Genomic DNA, 14,959 nt, shown 5'->3' on the forward strand with positions numbered 1-14,959 from the left:
ATGAAATAGGTTTTCTTACGCCCATTTTGCAGATGAGGCAAGTGAGGATCTGAAAAATTCAAATAACATGCCTAAATTCCCACAGTTAGTTCATCACAGAACCCAGAATCCCACCTGGGCTAATCTCAAAGCCTAGAGCAGGGAATGATATTCAATAGGTACTTAAATATTCAACGAATGAATATGTGTTTATTTCAAAGTGCTTTAAAGGACACTGGTCAGAAATGACTCGCCCTCCCCCTTCAGTTCTTCAGGGGAATGGACCTTATTTCTATTGGGAGATGAGCCTTCAAGGTCAGGCCTGTGGGAGAGGTTACACCTAACCCTCAGGTGCAACTAGACCCAGTTTTCCATGGGACAGATGGGGAGGGGGTGCGAGGAACCCACCCCCAGGGGCAGGCTCACCTCCCTCAGCGCCATATGCATGCAGAGGGGGAGAGCCATGGGTTTTTAGGAAATGGTTGGCGAGGCCCTGGCAGGCTGGGGGAGGAGCGGGCCACCCTGCTTGGGTTTTGCTGCTGCCAGGCTAGTTTCCTATCTCTAGGAAGCTAAGTCCCAGTGCTGCATGACAGAAGGACAAATCAGCAGAAAGTGATGTTCCCAAGGTCATTCAACTTCAGGAAATTAACCCAGTGTGACAGCTGCCCCACTTTGGAGCTTTTTATCTTCAGAATTCCACTGCATTCCCTTTCCCTTTGTTTTTCCCCTCCTTTCCCCACTTCCTCCCTTCCCCTCTTCCTCCCCTCCCTTTTCCTTCCCCCTTTCCCTTTCTTGCTTCTCCTTTGTACTTGAAGGGACCCACATGCAGAGCTGTGGGTGTGAGCTGGAGGGAGAAGGTTCACAAAGGGCCGTTTTCTCCATGCACAGCTGAGATGCCCACAGCTAAGTCTCCCCAGAACGGCATCAGTTAGGCATCTTGGGGTGTGACGGGGAACATTTCAGGACAGCGCTGCAGGAAAACCAGCCAGCAACACACGAGCCAACCCCACTGGTAGTCTGAGTCCAAAGGCTCGGAGACATGGTTTTGCCTCCTGGCTGAGCCATCAGCTTGCTCTGCAACCTTAGATAAGTCCCAATCTATTCTCCCCTGCACCCCAGTATCCCCACCTGTCAGAAGAGGGAGTTGGCCTGATGATCTGAGAGCTTTTCTTCCTTGCCACCTGCAGTGGGCGTTTTGATGTTGGCAAAGCCTTTCCAGCGGAAGTCTCATATCCCAGCCCGAGCCACAGGCGTCCATTCCCCTGAGGGGGGAAAGCCTGCAGCCCTGGCAAAGGTTGAACAACCCGAAATAAATAGCTGGCCCAGAATCCTGGGGAGCCTGCCGCCTGCCACCTGACCCTGGCAGAAGCCCACAGATGTGTCAGCTGGGTGTGAACCTTTAGCAGACAGGGGACCTCTTTGAAATAACTTCTAAGGAGCCCAGCATGTGAGGGGAGGCAGTCAGGATCCACTTACAGCCCCTGGGAGGATGCCTGAACCTGGTACAGCTCCATTGATAACTTGGACTCCGTCTCTACCTGAGGACTCTTCAGAAGAGTCGGAATAGGGGGGTGAGGGGACAGCCCCTGACCTCCAGGCAACCTATTAAAGATGGGTCTCTAGAAGCCAGACAGACTCCAAAGAAACCTGTAAGTTCCTCTGACTCTGTGTGACTTTAGACAAGCTACTTGGCCTCTCTAAGCCTCTACTTCCATATAAGGAACTTGGAAATATACATACATTTATTCAATAAACACTAGTTTTTTGATCTTCTTTCCCTGTCCGGGATAATTGCTTTTCTGCTAGTAACTAGGATGGAGACGCAGTCTCTCTGAATATGGATTCAGCATCATTTAACTCCCTCTCTTCCTAGAATCACTCTGACACTGGCCTGCCCCATGGACTTGAAGAATTTCCCCATGGATGTCCAGACCTGTATCATGCAACTGGAAAGCTGTGAGTCCTTTGCATGAGTCCTTTCTAGAGAACTAGGCTCCCATTTACCAAAAAAAAAAAAAAAAAAAAAAAAAAACACTGTAAAAACTCAAAACACTACATAAGGGCTTTGCTTTTAGAAAATACACTAGAAATATAACTGCCCTTACCTTCTTCAACCGAGGCCCAAGTTTGGAGTCAGCAGCATTCTCCAAAGAAGCATTGTTCCATGTCTCTTGTGACTGTGCTTATCAGGAACTGAGGAGAAAGATCTCGAGTAGGCCAAGGTCCATGAACTCCCAGGGAAGTTCACTTCAGCAGAGGAGAGGCGACTGACTGCATAAGTAACTCTTACTAAGGGCAGCCAGCGCTAAGAATGTTGTTAGACATGCAAATGCTGCAGCCACTTGGCAGAGGAGTCTTTTCCTCTACTGGAAGGAGAGGGTATTGGAGGCTTCGTGAAGGACCAGGATTTTAACAGATTGGAAGCAGGTGCGGTAGCCCATATGTATAAGCCCAGTAACTTGGAAGCTGAAGCAGGAGGATCACAAGTGCAGGCCCAGCCTGAGCAACTTAGTGAGAATCTTTCAAAATATAAAACTAAGAAGGTCTGGGATATAGCTCGGTGGTAGAGTTTCCCTGGATTCAATTCCCAGTAGTGCTAAGAAAGAAAAAAAGAAAGAAAACCTGACTCCCTACATTGCAAACATAGAAACCAACTGATTAACTTAAAAGTACACGAACCAGAGCACAGCATTTAAGTGTTGGGAACTAATGGACCACTTGCTTGGAGCACCGCCTCCGAGGGGAATCAGTACCAGCCAACTCAGAACCTTCTTTACCTCTCTCAAGAGTCAAAAGTCCTGGGGCAGGGAGTCTGATTAGTCTAGCTTGGGTCACTATTTCATACCTTATCCCCTCCCAGCAGATAGTCCTACCATGAGCTTGAACAGTAGAGTCATTCCCCCCCCCCAAGAAAATCTGCTGCAAGAAAAAGAGGATGCTGGCCAAGATGGGGTGCAGGCAGAGCATCAGGTGTCAACTACTCTGCAGCTTGGCGGGGAGGGGAGGGCACCAGGACAAGCTAAGGCAGGACATGGAGGAAAGAGGGAGAGGGAAGGGTTGTGGGGTAGCTGTAAACAAAGTTTTGCCCTCCTTTGTGAGAAAGAGAAGGCTGTGTGATCCCATGAGTTCCATCGAGTGACTGATGGCTCACCCAGCCTCTAACCCTAACCACAACGCGCTTCAAACAAGTGACCCTGGGTGATCACTGCTGCTTCTTTTCATCCCATCCCAGTTGGATACACCATGAATGACCTCATCTTTGAGTGGCAGGAGCAAGGAGCTGTACAGGTGGCAGATGGACTAACCCTGCCCCAGTTTATCCTGAAGGAAGAGAAGGACTTGAGATATTGCACCAAGCATTACAACACAGGTAGGTATACGGGGTTGCTGTCCTCAGATCCCACCCCCAACCAGGACCAGAGGTCATCTCAAATGCTCATATTCTATCACTGATTCTATAGTGCTTGTACAGTGCCCGTGGTGCTCACAGATCTGTATTTATCACCTAGTGGTTAAGAGAATAGGTTTTGAAACCAAAAAGTGGTTCTGAAATTTTCTCCCCGTGAGTCCTGGGGCAAGTAACTTAAGTTTAGGCCATACCTAATTATAAGGGAAGCTGGTAAATACAGTCTTTATTCCAGGTAGCAGAATGGATCCTGTTCCTAAGGCTGAAGGGGAAGAACTCATATTGGGAGGACAGTCCCTATCACCCAGGAATTGGCATTTCTGATAGGGCAAAAGTATAGAGAATACTCACGCGAGACCTCAGCAAGAGGGAGCTACAAGGAGGCAGCTCAGATCAGTAACTAGTTAGAAAGGGTCCACTCACCTGGGAGCCACAGGAAGACAGGAAAACCACAACTGCTTAGCTCACACCCTGTCTCCATGACCAGCACAGCCTTGGCGGGGAGATCGATATGGGAACGAACTGGTGTTGGATCAAGACTAGCTTTGCATGCCCTGTCACAGACTGGGAGAGAGCTCACAGAAGCACTGTGGGGTACAATCAGTGAACTGGCATGCCAGCTGGCAGGCTGGTAGGGAGCTGCTGTCTGAACCCAGATGAGAGGAAAGGCATTGACTGGTGGCAGGTCACAGAGAAGAAGGGGTGAAGGGGAGGGACTGAGAGAAGCCACTGCGGGCTCTCGTGCAAACTGAAATCCCAGTTGAAGGGACAGAAAGCCTGGATTCTGGTCCATCTGGGATCCTCTTCTGAGTCAGCTCAGAGAAATCTCAGAGCCTCCAAAGTCACTCTCTTCATCCCTGAGCAAGTGAAAGTACAGGACATGCTCACGACAAGGGAGGGAGTGGGGACCAAGGTCAAGGATGGTGATATTGGTGATGATGATGATGATGGAGACAAGTAACAATCTGAGCATTTATAATATGTGAGGATTGTGCTAAGTTCTTCAAAAGCATCATCTCATTTTATCCTCACAATAACCATATTAATAACCACATGAAGTAGGTATTACTACTACTATTACTGCCATCCCTTGGTATCAACAAGGGATTGGTTTCAGAACCCCCATTGGACACCAAAATCCAAGAATGAAGAACCTTATATAAAATGGTGTAGTATTGGCACATAACCTACACCCATCCTCCTGTGTACTTTATCTCTAAATTACTTACAATACCTAATACGATGCAAATGTTATGTAAATACATGTTATACTTTACCATTTAGGGAATGATAACAAGAAAAAAAGTCCATACATGTTCAATACAGGTGCATTTTTTCCTGAATATTTTCTACCTACATTTGGTTGAATCCATGAATGTAGAACCTGCTGTTACGGAGGACAAACTGTATTATCCCCAATTAACCACAGATGAGGAAACAGATACAGAGCCATTCATACTCTTGCCGAAGCACACAGCTAACAAATGGCTGAACCAGAACTCCACTCAAAGCTATTTTTTGACCCCAAACCCTTTGCTCCCACCCACCAGCCTAACTTGTGTTCTCACTATAATTTCTTACAGGTAAATTCACCTGTATTGAGGCCCGGTTCCATTTGGAGCGGCAGATGGGCTATTACCTGATCCAGATGTACATTCCAAGCCTGCTCATCGTCATCCTCTCATGGATTTCCTTTTGGATAAACATGGATGCAGCACCAGCCCGTGTGGGCCTGGGCATCACCACTGTGCTCACCATGACCACTCAGAGCTCTGGCTCCAGAGCATCCCTGCCCAAGGTAAGTGACACTGCAGAACACCTGCATAGAAAAAGACAGCACTCGTCTGTCTAGACTGCCAGAGACGAGGGGAGCATGTGGAACTTATCAGTGGTGTTTACCTACTATATGTTCATGGTCCAGTGTTCTAATCCATCCAACCTTGCACCAGGCTCAACATTGCATTCCATACAGGCTGCCAGACACCACCTTCTGCTCCATTCTCTACTATCACTAGACACACACTCTGTTTCATCTACTATTCAAACTCAACTTTGCAAACACACACACACACACAAAAGGAAAACTAAAACTTGCCAAGTGCAGTGGTATATAGCTCCTCCACAGGCTGAGACAGGAGGATCTCTTGAGCCCAGGAGTTCCAGACCAGCCTCAGCAACAATGTCACAAGACCCTGTCTCCAAAAACCTCAAATTCTTAACTTCGCATTCTCCTCCATGCACAGTTAGAGCTAATTACCATATTCTTCTCGTTTCACGGTAAGTAGTAAATACTTGTGTCAGGGATCTCCAAGACCATCGCCACATTCAGAGAGCTGACAGGACTCAGGACTCAGTATACCCTTGCACTCCCAGCTAAGATTTATCATAGTAACAAACTAAGGATACACTGTTAGATTATAATAATATAGTCAGACACAAGAATCCATGTGCTGGCTTCTTAACTCTCTCCCTCCCATGAAGAGTCACAAAGAGCTTACTTATTCAAACAACAAAACTGTAGACGCATGATACATCTGTCCAGAGAGACAGAGACTCTCTTGGTACTGAGCACCCAAAGTTTTAACTGGGGGTTGGTATTTTCTGCCTAGCGTGTACCAAAATTTCAGACTCCTTGGTGGAAATCAAATATTCAGCATAAAGCATGTTCTTGTATAAGCAGTTACAGCACAGTGAGCCATGCTCATCAGTTAGGGAAAGTAGGAACAGTCCCCAAATGCAAGATCCCAGACACCAGTCCTGGGTCAACCTTGCAAGCAAGTCCTTTTTAAAATGACAGCCTCATATATGCTATGGTGAGAGATATCCAAATTGGCATATGCAAATTACCTGCATCACTGCTCCTGTGCCTTGGGGCAATGATTAAGTAAAAAAAAGGGTTACTTGAACACAAGACATCAACATTTTGACTTTCAATCTGATAACCAGGAAAGCTACCAAGTGGCCTGTGGATGGGTAAACAGATAGTATGGATATGCTGGACAAAGGAATGCTTCATGTTCTGGACAGGATGGGACAGGATCATGCCAGATTTCATCACACAGTTCAGAACACTGTGCATCTTAAGACTGATAAATTATTATTTTAGGAGCATGGTCACATCCAAAACTGTGGAAAATAAAATGAGAGGTAAAGGAGGACTGCTGTTCCACTCTCCTGGGCTCTCACCCCGCTGCGTTTCTCCCTACCCTCACTCCAGGTATCCTACGTGAAAGCCATTGACATTTGGATGGCAGTTTGCCTGCTCTTCGTGTTCTCAGCCCTGCTAGAGTATGCCGCTGTCAACTTTGTGTCTCGGCAACACAAAGAGCTGCTCCGATTCAGGAGGAAGCGGAGACATCACAAGGTAGGCCTTTGGGTCACTACCTAAGGAGGGACAGCTGGCAGTTGGTGGAAAGTCTTGTCTTAGGATACCTTTTTTCCCTGGGCCATCCTTCTTATTGGGCCAGGCAAGCAAGAAATAGGAATTAAAGTCCTAGAGATCTTTAGTTTCACGCCCCACACCCCACATAATGACCTAGTTGGGTCAACAGGCGGTCACTCCTACAATCATGATGGCAACCATGCAGAAATTACCAGGTTACCTAAAGGCAGAACTAATGGAGCAAAAGCTGAAAGGTCAAGGCAATAGCTAACTATATACCTAAAGACGGGAGGGTGGGAGACGTGTGTTGGTTTTTGTTTTTTGTTTTTTTTTTCTGCAAGACTACATTACTTCGTTGGGCTTGGTTCCAGAAGGAAACTGTGCTAGAAAAGGCAGGATCTTAAATCAGAATGTCCAAGTTCCAAGTCTTTATTGCCTGTCCCCAGGGAGGGGCCACAAGCAAATCCTCCTCCCAGTGTGGGGATTGAATAAAGGGACGTTTGGCAGGCTGTCTTTTAAAAGTCACCAACATCTGTTAACTCAGAGGTTATTAAATGCCACTGGGGAGAGGGCAACCTGTTGGATCCAACCACCCCCTGCCCTGGACCATATCGACCTCCCCACAAGACCTTTCTCCTGGGGATCAGAGACTCCACTTCCCTCTCTAGCCTCATCCCTTTGCTGTCTGATCACTAACCACAATAGCTTTTTTCTTAGCTCCTCATACACAAAGGACATCAGACATCTCATTCTCTCTTCTCTTCTTGCTTTTCCAGTACCAGTGAACCACCACACTTGATATCAACCCACTCCTGTCTAGTTGTCAGCTGCTGAAGGCCTAGGTCCTTTGTTAAGGCTTTCATATAAGGGTATCAGGTGTGTTAGTGCAGTTTGTATCCTACAAGGGCCCTAGCCAAGGAGGGACTCTTCCTAAGCCATGTTCTGGCTTGACACTTTATCTGAAAGGACTCCAGTTCACATGCCCAGAGAAAGGGACCCCCTTTTTCGAATGAGCATAAAGGTGCTGTGTATGCTAACCAAGGCCATGTTCCAAATGAACTCGATTTCTATCCTTCTAAACATTGTGTTGGTCCATAGTTACACGTTCTACAATGTGATTGTTTAATGTCCTTCTCTTAGTCACTGAGTTATAAGGCCCATAAGGACAGAGACCACGTCTGGTTTTGCTTAGTACTACATGTCTGGACCTAACACGGAGCCTGATGTATTATGAACGTACAATAAGTCTTGTTAAACAATTGAACAAAGGGAGAAACACACTAATGGATAAAGAGGAAGCCTTCCAGTCAGACAGCCTGCCCTGAAATACTTCCAGTGGCAGATTAGGGCAATCAAGGACCCCAGACACTATAATCTATCAGGTCACACCACTCACCTGTGATATACCAAGGTCTTACAAGCTTCAGACAGACCTATTTAAAATAACTACTGAATGCTATCAATCACAAAAAAACTGTCTCCTGGATTTTCTTTAGAATATGACTTCAAGTTAGCCTCTTTCTGGGCCCAGTTTCACCAGCCTTAAAATGGACTTAATGTGTCAAATGGGAGAGACTGGTGGGGATCAAATTAGAGGATGCCAGAGAAGCTGTGTCAAAAAGTAAAATGAGGGCCGGGGCTGTGGCTCAATGGCAGAGTGCTCGTCCAGCATGTGCAAGACCTTGGGTTCGATCCTCAGCACCAACCACATGAAAATAAAAAGCAAATAAAATAAAGGCATTCCTGTCCATCTACAACTATAAAAAAATTTTTTTGAATTAAAATGGTTACTACACACACATTTCCATCAATGTGTTTCTTAAACATCAGTGACATGATTCAGTTGACTTTTGGCAGTATGCTAAAGGGAAGAGGCACCCCTTCTGAGACAGAGGAAGCCCTTGGAGTTAAGACATCACCATGTATTGGGAAAGGGAACTGTAGGTTCTGCAAGCTAGACCATCTTAAAAGATCCCTAGCCTTAGTCCTTTTTATACTGTACACTAGATTCCTAGCTACTCCCTGACTATTAAAAAAATACGTAAGCATCAGGCCTGGTGGCACACACCTGTAATCCCAGCAGCTCAGGAGGCTGAGGCAGAAGGATCACAGTTCAAAGCCAGTCTCTGCAATTTAGTGAGGTCCTAAGCAACTCAGTGAGACCATGTCTAGAAATAAAATATAAAAAGGGATGGAGATGTGGCTCAGCATTTAAGTCCCTGGGTTCAATCCCTGGGTACCAAGTAATAATAATAATATGTAAGAAAGAAACTGACCAAATACAATTGTCTCTGGAATTTTTTGTTTGTTTGTTTGTTTTGTTTTGTTTTTTGTTACGTGGTGCTGGGGATTGAACCCAGGGTTTGTACATGCAAGGCAAGCACTCTACCAACTGAGCTATATACCCAGTCCTCTGGGATTCATTTTTATTTACTTTTTTTTTTTTTTTTTTTGCATTTTCCTCTGCTAAAGACACTTTTGGAAACACTTATTTGGAAAGACTATGTCCAAAAATGTGACTAAACCAAACCTTTCAATTGGGTACCACCACTACACAACTCCAGGAGGTGTATTTGCATAGGCTACAGTGTAAATGAGTCCCCTGTAGTTAGGTACCAGGTGGGCTACTGTACTCCCAAAGGCTATCTCCAACGTCCCCATACCCAATTCCCCCCTAGAGGAAAGCAAAAACTTTTATCTCCAGCCAGGTAAGGTGTGAACAAAACCACTATCCAGAATTGATCACATTCTCCTGCTCATCTCCCTCCTGCAAGAGAATCTCAGAAATCATCTCTTTCTCTCCTCTCTTGCAACTGAAGACAGACACTGACCACAGTGAGACAGAGCAAGCCCCCAGGATCCCACTGCAAGGACAAATGGCACAGGCAGGGGAAGTGCTCAAGGTGTTCTTTCCAAAACATTAACCATACACCATGAGCTCTTATCTGTTAAGCAGTGAAGCAGATAAACATAATCCTGAATTTATGAGATCATAAACAAGAAGTAAGGCATAACTCAAGGCACAGGTCACTGACTGGTACTAAGAAGGCTAAATCCAAAATGCAAATATCTTGGATTTAGCCACCAGCGTTTAAAAAATCTAGAATAAGGTGCTCAGATCTTTTTAAAACCACACTTTTGGTGTCACTTGACAAAATCACAGCATCTGGCCATACTGGCTACACAATCCCACATGAAATTCATGTGCCGGAACTGTCTTTGGGTACAGAATGCATTCTCCAGGTTACCACCACCTCTTCTAACAGATTGTTCAGCCCCAGTTCATTTGAGCACTTGCAGTTCTCTCCGCTGTCCTGTTGGGCACATTTGAGTTTATGTGACCTCATTCATAAGGACTCTGAACTTGGCCCAAATCTCAGAAACTACAAGGACACAGAATTGGCCTCACCATAGCAAAGAACCTCCTTTGGGTTAAGCCATTCCAGCTGAGTTTTATACAGTAGAGGTATCCAAGTGTGGGTCACAGAAATCTCCTTTTAGCAGTAGTATGCAGAAGGGATTTTAGGCCCCAGATTGTGATCAGAGAGGAACTAGACACAGGCCTGAATTTCTGGAAGACTGTGATTTTTGGCCAAACTCCCCAACTCCCACCATTCTCCCATGTTACCTCATTTGTTGGGCAGAAAGCATCTAGTCTTCCAATCCCTAGGCAGCCTCATTAGGCAGATTATTAGAATATTCTATGAGGCCTAGACTCAGCAGGTTCATGAGCAACCTCTCCAGGTTCCAGGGTACACTACCAGATTCCCCAGCTCCACACCCCAGCCTCAACCCCAACAGCAGATAGGCAGATGTTTCCTGCCACCTGCTGGTTATAATAGGAATAGCAAGCTTTTTCCGGTCATTCCTAAGAAATTTCCTTTCTCCCAGATACAATGTGAAATTGATAATCTTTTGACTCAGAGGAACTTTCAATTCCAAACCTCAGCTCCTTCCATTCTAGTGTTTAACAGATGAGAAAGGCAGAAAATAATTCATTCCTAAAGATACATAGAAAGTTAATGTGGTGGTACTTCCCTACATATAAACACAGTAGTCCCGCCCAAATGTTGAGTGTACTTCATCACTCCACAAGGGCAGATTTATATTTAAATGTCACAGAGTAAGAGCTAGACCCCTTTCATGTATCGAGCCTAGTAATCTGGCCAACAAGTACTACTCTCCTGGGCCTGAAATAAGCCCTCTTCTATTGCCCTACTCATGAATGAATATTTGTTGAGAACCTATGTGTAACAGAGTTTGCCTATTTTCCTCCACTTCTGTGGTGCAGGTGTTGGACCAGGTTCATTCATTTGACCAACATTTCCCTGGCATTTATCATGCGTCTCAGACCCTCCCGGTGCCAGGAATACAACCCCATTTAAACAAATGAACAAAAACCAGGAAGCTAAGGCTGGTGACAATGAAGAAGTATGAGTAACCATTTATTTATTCAATCAACTTTGAGCTCATGTGCCAAGACCTGTTCACATGTGTTGAGGTTGTAGTGACCATGACAAGCTTTCCCTCTGCTTTCACAGAGCTGACAATCGAATGGGAGAGACAGACATTGGTCAAGGAGGTACAGTGGAATAAGAGCTTTTTTTTTTCCCAGTGCTGGGGGTGGAACCTAGAGCCTCTTGCATTCTAGGCAAAAAAAAAAAAAAAAAAAAAAAAACAGGAAATAAGAGATTTAAAAGTGCCGGGGAGTGGGGGGCACTTTTACTGAGCACATAGCTAACCTATGCTTGGGAGCTTAGGGAAGGCTTTTTTTAAAAAAATAATATTTTTTCTTGTTATTTTTATTTACACGTGACCACAGAGTGGAATGTATTTTGATATTTTACACATACATGGAGTATTACTTCCCATTCTTGTGGTTGTACATGATGTGGAGTTACACTGGTCGTGTATTCATAGGTGAACATAGGAAAGTTATGTCCGGTTCATTCTACTCTTTTCTCTTCTCACCCCCCACTCCTCCCTTCATTCCCCTCTGTCTAATCCAATGAACTTCTGAGAAAGAAATTAGGTGAAAGAAAGAGAGAGACAGGGGACATAGCTCAGTAGCAGAAGTCTTGCCTAGAGTGCATGAGACCCTGGGGTGATTCCCAGTGCTGGGAAAAAAAAAAAAAAGAATGAATGAAAGAAAGAGAAAAGAAAAAGAAAAAATGAAAAGAAGAAGAAAAAAGAGGAGTCAGAGGCAAGGGTTAGGGCTAGGTTGTATTCCAGGAAAAAAAGGACAACTTGAACAGAGATCCAAAGATGAAAAGGCAGATACATTTCAAATATATGGAAATACTGCAGGGTGACTGGGGCATAGAAAGCTACCTAGAGAATGCCACAGGGAGACTGGAGGTAGACAGGATCCAGGTCATCTGAGGCCTTGCTCACCATGTTAAGGATTTTCTTTTTCCTGAAGTCAATGGCAGCCCTATTAAAAAGTTCCAAGAAAAAGATAACCAATAAGATCTCTTTTATAACAATCCAGATGGGTAGGGGGGTCAGGGAGGCTGGCAGCCTCCAGACTAAGCTAAAGGTTGTTGCAACAAATCCAGATGCTGGCCCATCCTAGGGTGGCACAAGTAGAGACAGAGAGGCACCGGCAAGTTCTGTATTGAATATCTTATTCTCGGTTAGCCCTGTCCTGCACAGAGACAAGCAAAAGACAGAATTCCTATCCTAAAAGCGCTCCATATCTAGGAAGGCCATGTGAGCTGATAAAACGTTCCCAGAAACACACACTGAATCAACAAACAGTTCAGCTGAAACCAAAATACTGGAGTTTCAATGCCACTACAGAATTTTCATGGAGAAATAGCAAGGCTGGATGTGACGAGAGCAGACAAAAGTGCTTCCATTGACTCAGGCCAGGGTGAGATCACACTGACCGGGAGCAGGGACAAGCCAGTGGGATAAGGGAGACAGGCATTTTGCACAAGGGAAACAGAAATAGTCCAACAAAGCTGGCAGAGGTGCAAAGCACATGGGGGAGGGGCACCCTGAAAAGGTAAGTTGGAACCAAATGATGAACAAGATCATCATAAAAACCCAGAGGTTACAACTTCCAGAGACGTGGGGACATGAGGCAGGAAGAAGCTATGGCTTCCCTGGCTTGTGAAACAGGAAGGTAGAGAGCTCTTGTTCTCTTCCTAGGTAACAAGGGGGTGGGGACCAGGGCAAGGAAGCAACAGAGGCAAAACAGGGGATCTGTCCAAATTGTCTTCTGAACTTCAGACCAAAATCCATTACACAGCACTGAGTATTGACCCAATGAAATGTCTGAGGGTCAAAGCCTTGAAATGTAGTGAGGTAAGAACAGGAAAAAGTGGAAGAACTCTGAGACTCACAGAAGGAAGGGATTTGCCAGCCTACAACGGCGCTGAGATCTAGCATGGATCTCCAGAATTTGAACCATGTTCCCATCCCCTGGTTTGCACCTGTTTCCACATGAAAGTGGCGCCCCTCTATAAGGCAGAACTCCCCAGCCAGCCAAAAAGCCTTCAGACACCTGGGAGAGTACAGTGTGGGGGTCAGGGAGAGCCAGATGGGCATGGCCTGGCCCCGGGGGAGTGCCTTGCAGGGAGGGTGCCCAGCCCCTGTCTTATTTTAAGTAGAGCCCCATGTTGAATCTATTCCAGGAGGATGAGGCAGGAGAGGGCCGCTTCAACTTTGCCTATGGCATGGGCCCAGCCTGTCTGCAAGGCAAGGATGGCATTTCGGTCAAAGGCGCCAACAACAACAACACCACCAACCCGCCTCCCGCACCATCCAAGTCCCCAGAGGAGATGCGAAAACTCTTCATCCAGAGGGCCAAGAAGATCGACAAAATATCCCGCATTGGCTTCCCCATGGCCTTCCTCATCTTCAACATGTTCTATTGGATCATCTACAAGATTGTCCGCAGAGAGGACGTCCACAACCAGTGAAGGGCTGGGATGTGGGGGGATGCTGGGGGAGGCTGGGACAGGGCAGTGGGGAAGCGCACAGGAATCTGGGAGCCTAAGGAAGAGAGGGGAAGAGGGAGGGGCACATACACAACTCTTGTCTCCCTCTCTCTCTCTGCAATATGTGCAATAGCAAAATGCACTAATGCATGAATTCTAGAATGTGGCACTATCTATTTAACCTGGGGTGGGTTGATGGGGATGGGGCGGGCGGGACTTTTCTAATATAGGAACCAACCGAGGGCCAGGGAGGCAGGGTGGGGCATAGGTGGGGATGGGGAGTTGGGGAATAACAACTTTTAAAATTTGAGTCCGCGGACTGTGCAGTTTTCCTATTTGGAAGGAGAGTACAGTCTGCCCAGAGCAGAAGGAAAGCAATGTAATATATGATATATATTCATGCTTAATATTAATGCAAAACCACAAGAACAAAAGATTTGTTTCTTAACCTATCAGCCTAGTAACTGCTTAAATTTTTAAAGTCACAGAAGTGATGGACAATTTTTCCCAAAGTGGAAACAGTCACAAAATAAGCTTGCTCTGGCATGTGTCCCACATCATACCCCTCCAAATGCCATATCTGTCTTCAAACTGACCCATGTGGACACATGCCAAAAAGCCATTCCACCTCTGCTTCAAGAGGGTTGTACACATGGGCATGGGTAGTGGAGATGGGGAAAGGTGGACAGAGGAGAAGAGAGTAACTAAAGTTCAGAGGCCTGAGGATTGGGAATCAAGTGACCCCACCTCAATCCTCATGTCTCAAGTTGAGGGACCACACTCATTCTCCGGTAAGCCCTCTTGCTTCTGTGCTTCAACACCTACCCCCACTAACCCTCCACCAGTACCCGGAAATGGCCACCATGGTTTTCTCATTATATTGCCAATATGCAATCTTTTTTATGGTTAAAAAAAGTAATAATCTCAAGAAGTAATATGCAGATAGACTGAGTATAAACAGATGTACTTTTTTCAAATGTCTATTTTTTTGGAGAGTCTCTTTGGAATTGCAAATGGGTGCATGTTGGGGAAGGTGGGGGGCCAGTTGGATGAAAAAGATTTATTACCTAGTGGATCTACAGAGGAAAGTTTTAAGAGGTGAAAGGGAAGTACTGAGGCTGCTGTGGATTAGGTGTATGTGGGGGAAGAGATGATAATATGTAGAAAGTCTGTTCATTATATTTTGGCATTTCATGTATCATAGATAATGTGAGAAGTTTGGGGGGATGTCCCCATTATATTTTT

The 14,959-nt window shown here is 45.6% G+C and overlaps 1 protein-coding gene across 2 annotated transcripts in view; it reads left to right on the forward strand.

Annotated features, from left to right (window-relative positions):
- Positions 1–13,696, forward strand: part of GLRA1 (glycine receptor alpha 1) — a gene marked incomplete at both ends in the record, with an annotated part of 79,208 nt that extends 65,512 nt beyond the window's left edge. Inside the window, 5 exons of one of the 2 annotated variants that reach the window (XM_081279900.1) lie at positions 1,853–1,935; positions 3,212–3,349; positions 4,969–5,183; positions 6,603–6,749; positions 13,385–13,696. In XM_081279900.1, coding sequence (XP_081136026.1) covers positions 1,853–1,935; positions 3,212–3,349; positions 4,969–5,183; positions 6,603–6,749; positions 13,385–13,696 — 895 coding nt within the window. The remainder of the gene's footprint in view (positions 1–1,852; positions 1,936–3,211; positions 3,350–4,968; positions 5,184–6,602; positions 6,750–13,384) is intronic. The other variant, XM_081279901.1, reaches the window with a different exon arrangement.
- Between the last annotated feature and the right edge of the window lie 1,263 nt (positions 13,697–14,959).

This window comes from Spermophilus citellus (genome assembly GCF_964194105.1).
Source record: "Spermophilus citellus genome assembly, chromosome: 1".
Lineage (NCBI taxonomy): Eukaryota > Metazoa > Chordata > Mammalia > Rodentia > Sciuridae > Spermophilus > Spermophilus citellus.